This window comes from Apaloderma vittatum, unplaced genomic scaffold (assembly GCF_000703405.1).
Source record: "Apaloderma vittatum isolate BGI_N311 unplaced genomic scaffold, ASM70340v1 scaffold20522, whole genome shotgun sequence".
Taxonomy (NCBI): domain Eukaryota; kingdom Metazoa; phylum Chordata; class Aves; order Trogoniformes; family Trogonidae; genus Apaloderma; species Apaloderma vittatum.
The window spans coordinates 18,157-22,304 of record NW_009702163.1 but is presented as its reverse complement, the minus strand read 5'-3'; the positions used below and the strand labels follow the sequence as shown (position 1 = coordinate 22,304).

The 4,148-nt window shown below is 44.7% G+C and overlaps 1 protein-coding gene across 1 annotated transcript in view; it reads right to left on the bottom strand.

Moving 5' to 3' along the window:
• Positions 1 to 3,856: 3,856 nt before the first annotated feature.
• Positions 3,857 to 4,148, bottom strand: part of LOC104281458 (2-hydroxyacylsphingosine 1-beta-galactosyltransferase-like) — a 2,810-nt gene continuing 2,518 nt past the window's right edge. Inside the window, exon 2 of the mRNA XM_009879453.1 lies at positions 3,857 to 3,916. Within this exon, the coding sequence (XP_009877755.1) occupies positions 3,857 to 3,916 (60 nt within the window). The remainder of the gene's footprint in view (positions 3,917 to 4,148) is intronic.

The following is a 4,148-nucleotide window of genomic DNA, read 5'->3' as shown; positions in this document are numbered from 1 at the left end:
GAGCACAGGCTTATGAAGAGGCAATGTATTCATTCCTCAGATCACTGGACTGCAGCTTACATCTGCCAGGTGTTTCTGGAGAATTTGCCATCCTGACCCGACACTCAGAACTGACTGCTAAACCAGCCCTGCGTCCTTTTCCCCCCCATCCTGCACTGCACAGCCAGGTGCTGAGTCACTTATCTCGCAAACTGGAAATGCAGCAGTACTGCAGGAACAGACGTGGTTCACCAGCCGAGGCACACCGGAGCATCCAAGAATGGAGACTGCAGCAGTTTTACGACTGTGGGTACCAAAAGAGTTCAGGTAGCTTAGAAATCAATTATTGGAGGGGAAGAAGCCTTACGTGGAAATAAGTTTCAGAGCCAGACTACATGATCATACAGTTCAGCACACAATTGACAGTGCTCCGTAACCTATCATGCTTAAAGCAATTTTTGCCTCCCCAGCTGACAATCACACACATTTTAAAGCAGCTGTAATTGCTTCATGTCACCAGAAATTTACTGTCAAAAGAAGGTCTACAAGAGCTGCCCTGCAGACTTAAAAAAAGAAGAATTGACTATAAAGTGATTGTGCTACACCATGCACAAAAACCTACTGCCACAGTCTGATTTTGAATGAAGGAGAATAATTTGATCTAAGGGATGAAATGTCTATTCTTCCACCTAATTTTCAACAGCACTATCAGCTAACACACACAGCTCTCTCTAAGACTCAGGAAAGAAAACAACAAAACTTTTTATTGAAGATATTTCCAAGCCACAAAATTGTTACATACAACAAGATTAGATAAGAGATCTACAGGCAGGAATAAGTTCCTGTAATTACTATCTGTTGACAGCTACAGATCAAAGGACAGCTTCTTATTCCAAAACGTGAACACCTTTCTTTGCAGCATAAACTTAGCTTAACCTGATATGCAAGCTTCATTTTTTATTAACAACCTGTCATTTTTTCCTCTTTTCCTATCAACGACAAGTGACATTTAGTCCAAAGTACCACCTCAAGATCATCAGTGAAAAAAACCATCACGTTCAGAGACAGTCATGAAAGGAAAACTGCCGATGTTAAAGAGCAGGACCTCAACTTACTAACTAGAGAGTACGCATTACTCCATTTTGTGATTTATGTTTCTCTGTAAACACTGAGATAATTACTTGAAGTGCATCTGTATCCAAACTGCAGGATCCAACCCACTCCAAACACCCCTACAAGGAGCAGCTGATGGATCCAAGTCCTTTCGGGCCTCTGGCTGCTTTTCTCGCAGCCAAGAAGCCTGCTCCTTCCCAGGGCCCTCAGTCCCCTCCTCACCACACACCAGGTGTTTCAGTACATCTCTAGCTTTTCATTTTTTAAGCCTCATTCTGCCAGCACTGTCCTTTCTGCAACTCCAAAGGTACTCCTCTTGGGAGTTTACTACATAAACACTGGACTCTTCCACACGAATGTATGATTTTACTCACTTAAGCGTAACGCATGCAGCCACTTGAACCATCTCCTTGCACAATATTTATGCAAGACACATTTCCATTGACATGCTTTAACCAGGGAAAAGAGCACGCTAGCTACCACAGGTGATGACATCTGCAGTGCCTATCGCCCATGCTGAGCTTTGTGAAGCCGAGACACGCAAGCAATGCCCAGCTCCATCCACCCGCAGCCAGGATCAGAAAGGCGCAGCAAGAAAAATGTGCCGTCACAGGGCGTTTCAGCTGCTGACTGACACAACATCCCTCCGCAAAGGACAAGACTAATCCTGCTACACGGAGGAGACAGGTCCCAGCTGCCCGTGCCGCAAAGCACTGCGGGGAGCCGGGCAGAGCAGTCACCTCCAAAGGACCTGCTGCTGCTCTTCTCCTTGCTGGCTCTTGGCTCTGGCTCCCGCGCACGCTGATCGCTGCAACCGTGCCAAGGGACACTGCGCCAAGCACAGACCAACATCGGGGCACTGCCTTAGAGGGAGAGCAAATAAAGACTGGAGTCTAGAGAAGGCTTCTCAAGGCACCTGTGCAGGCTGCAACCTGAAGACACATTGGTAGCTCATATAACACAGCTGTGTGTCACAGCCATAATCACTACAGAGCTCAGCAGCAGCTAAAAATCATGCCCACCACGTGATGCAGCTGCATGGCCATCGTCTGCAGGTTTCTGCTCCGTGCAGGGCAGTAAAGGTACGTCCCAGCAAGGCCAGTTCCCTTCACAGGTGACGTGTGGTTCCTGCAGAGACTGCTGGTTAGCACAATGCTGAAAACAATGACAACACCGAGGTCACGGGTTTGATTCCCATTCCGTCCCCATGTGTTGCCTGGTCTAGTCAAGAGGTGGCATCCCTGCCCAAAACAGGGAGGTTGGATTAAAATGATCTCTAAGGTCCCTTCCAGCCTAGGCCATTCTGTGATTCTCTGATACCTGAGCACTCTCCACACACACCGTGCACACCCAAGCAGCTTAACTTGGGGTACACCTAATGTGGTTCCCGATCACCCACAAAGCATATCACTTGAAGCCATCCCCAAGTCTGCTACCGACCCTTACATCTCCCATCAGACACCAGCAAGCATCGGGTTTCCAGGGGAAATAAGGCTTCCAGGTTAACAACCTCCAGAATACATCTAGCTCACCCACATTCAGAAACACTCGAGGGGATCCTGTACACATGAAGTGAGGATGATGTGGTTTACAAAAGCCTTCCACTGCCCTGAACCCACATATCAATGTACCTGGAACAGGGACAGAGCAAAATAAGGTCCCTCTACACACACAGACCCAGCTACATGACTAAAACATTCAGCACTCCTTGCTAGGTGCTACCTGTAAAGCTGGACTTCTCAAACTTGACTTTTAAAGTTTAACAGAAACACGGGGACAGGTTCTGAGCAACGACACAAAAGAATTTGCATATTCACCAGAACTAAACCACAGCCATCACATATCCACTAAAAAGGCCTTGACCTTTTTCTCCTCTATTACTGCTCCCTGCATTTTTTTATTAACATGTTCACTATTAACAGAAAACAAGAGCTTTTCAGTTACCTTGTAGGAATTCCAACCTCGTTAAACAAACCATTTGTCCACACTTCCCCCTCAAAAATAACAAATTCCATCTGCCCACTAGGCACAGGTGCCACTGCTGAGGTCTGCGTATTTTGTCTTGCGTACATATTTTTGATTTAAAAAACCCCATCAGATAGTTTTTCCCCCCTAAGAATTCTCTACCAGAAAAAAAAGTGAGGAAGACAGTCTTGGAAAACCTAGGAGACCTGAATGGCTTTTAATAGTAGCTTAAATTTGTCTGCTAAAGCTGTTATCTCCAGCCACTTGCCTCTTACTCTAATGATCATCTCTGGGCAGGAACATGACTTTCTTTTAAGTGACAGCTGCTGAAGCATCACTGTTTTCAGCCCAGCATAGGTACATAAACTAGCTCTGCTTCTGGCTTCTGCATCAAGCTAAAAACTGCAGCATTATCCAAGGCTCCAGTCTTCAAGATGCAGCAATAGGTCAAAACAGTCCCAGCACTACCTATCCTTCTTCAAACCGCCAGAATAAAGGGATCATTATGGATTTTATCTAACTGTTCAGCAAAAATCAAACCAATCACTCAATAATTTACCTACAATACATACCACAGTGGATTATGGATAATAGTTGAGGGAAGGATAAATTGTACGTTCAAAGATGAACACGCACTTTGTGTCTCTCGTATTCAATCAAATCCTGAGCTTATAGCACTGTAAGAACTGCCCAATAAAACTGAAGAGCAGGTAAATAGTATCTCAGTTTGCAAATAATTACACAGTTTTATTTTTCCCCCCCACTGGACTACGTGCAAGCAGAGATTCTATGTACAAGTCTATTTCAAGGTCACTGCCAGTCTGGTTATATTAAACATTACACTGAACTGTTCCACCTTCTTCCATCGTATTTTAACAGGTTAACATATGTCTTGACAGCATAACTTGAGAATATTCTCAGAAGGGTCCAAATATATTTTTATATATAATGTGTACAAAGGCTGATGTCTTTACCTACACACACACATGCCCTATAGCAAAACACTGAAAGAAAACCAATCCTTTCATTTCTTTCCACTCCACTGTACGGCAAAGAACGTACATGCTTTTGGGAAGAGTTCATTTCTTACC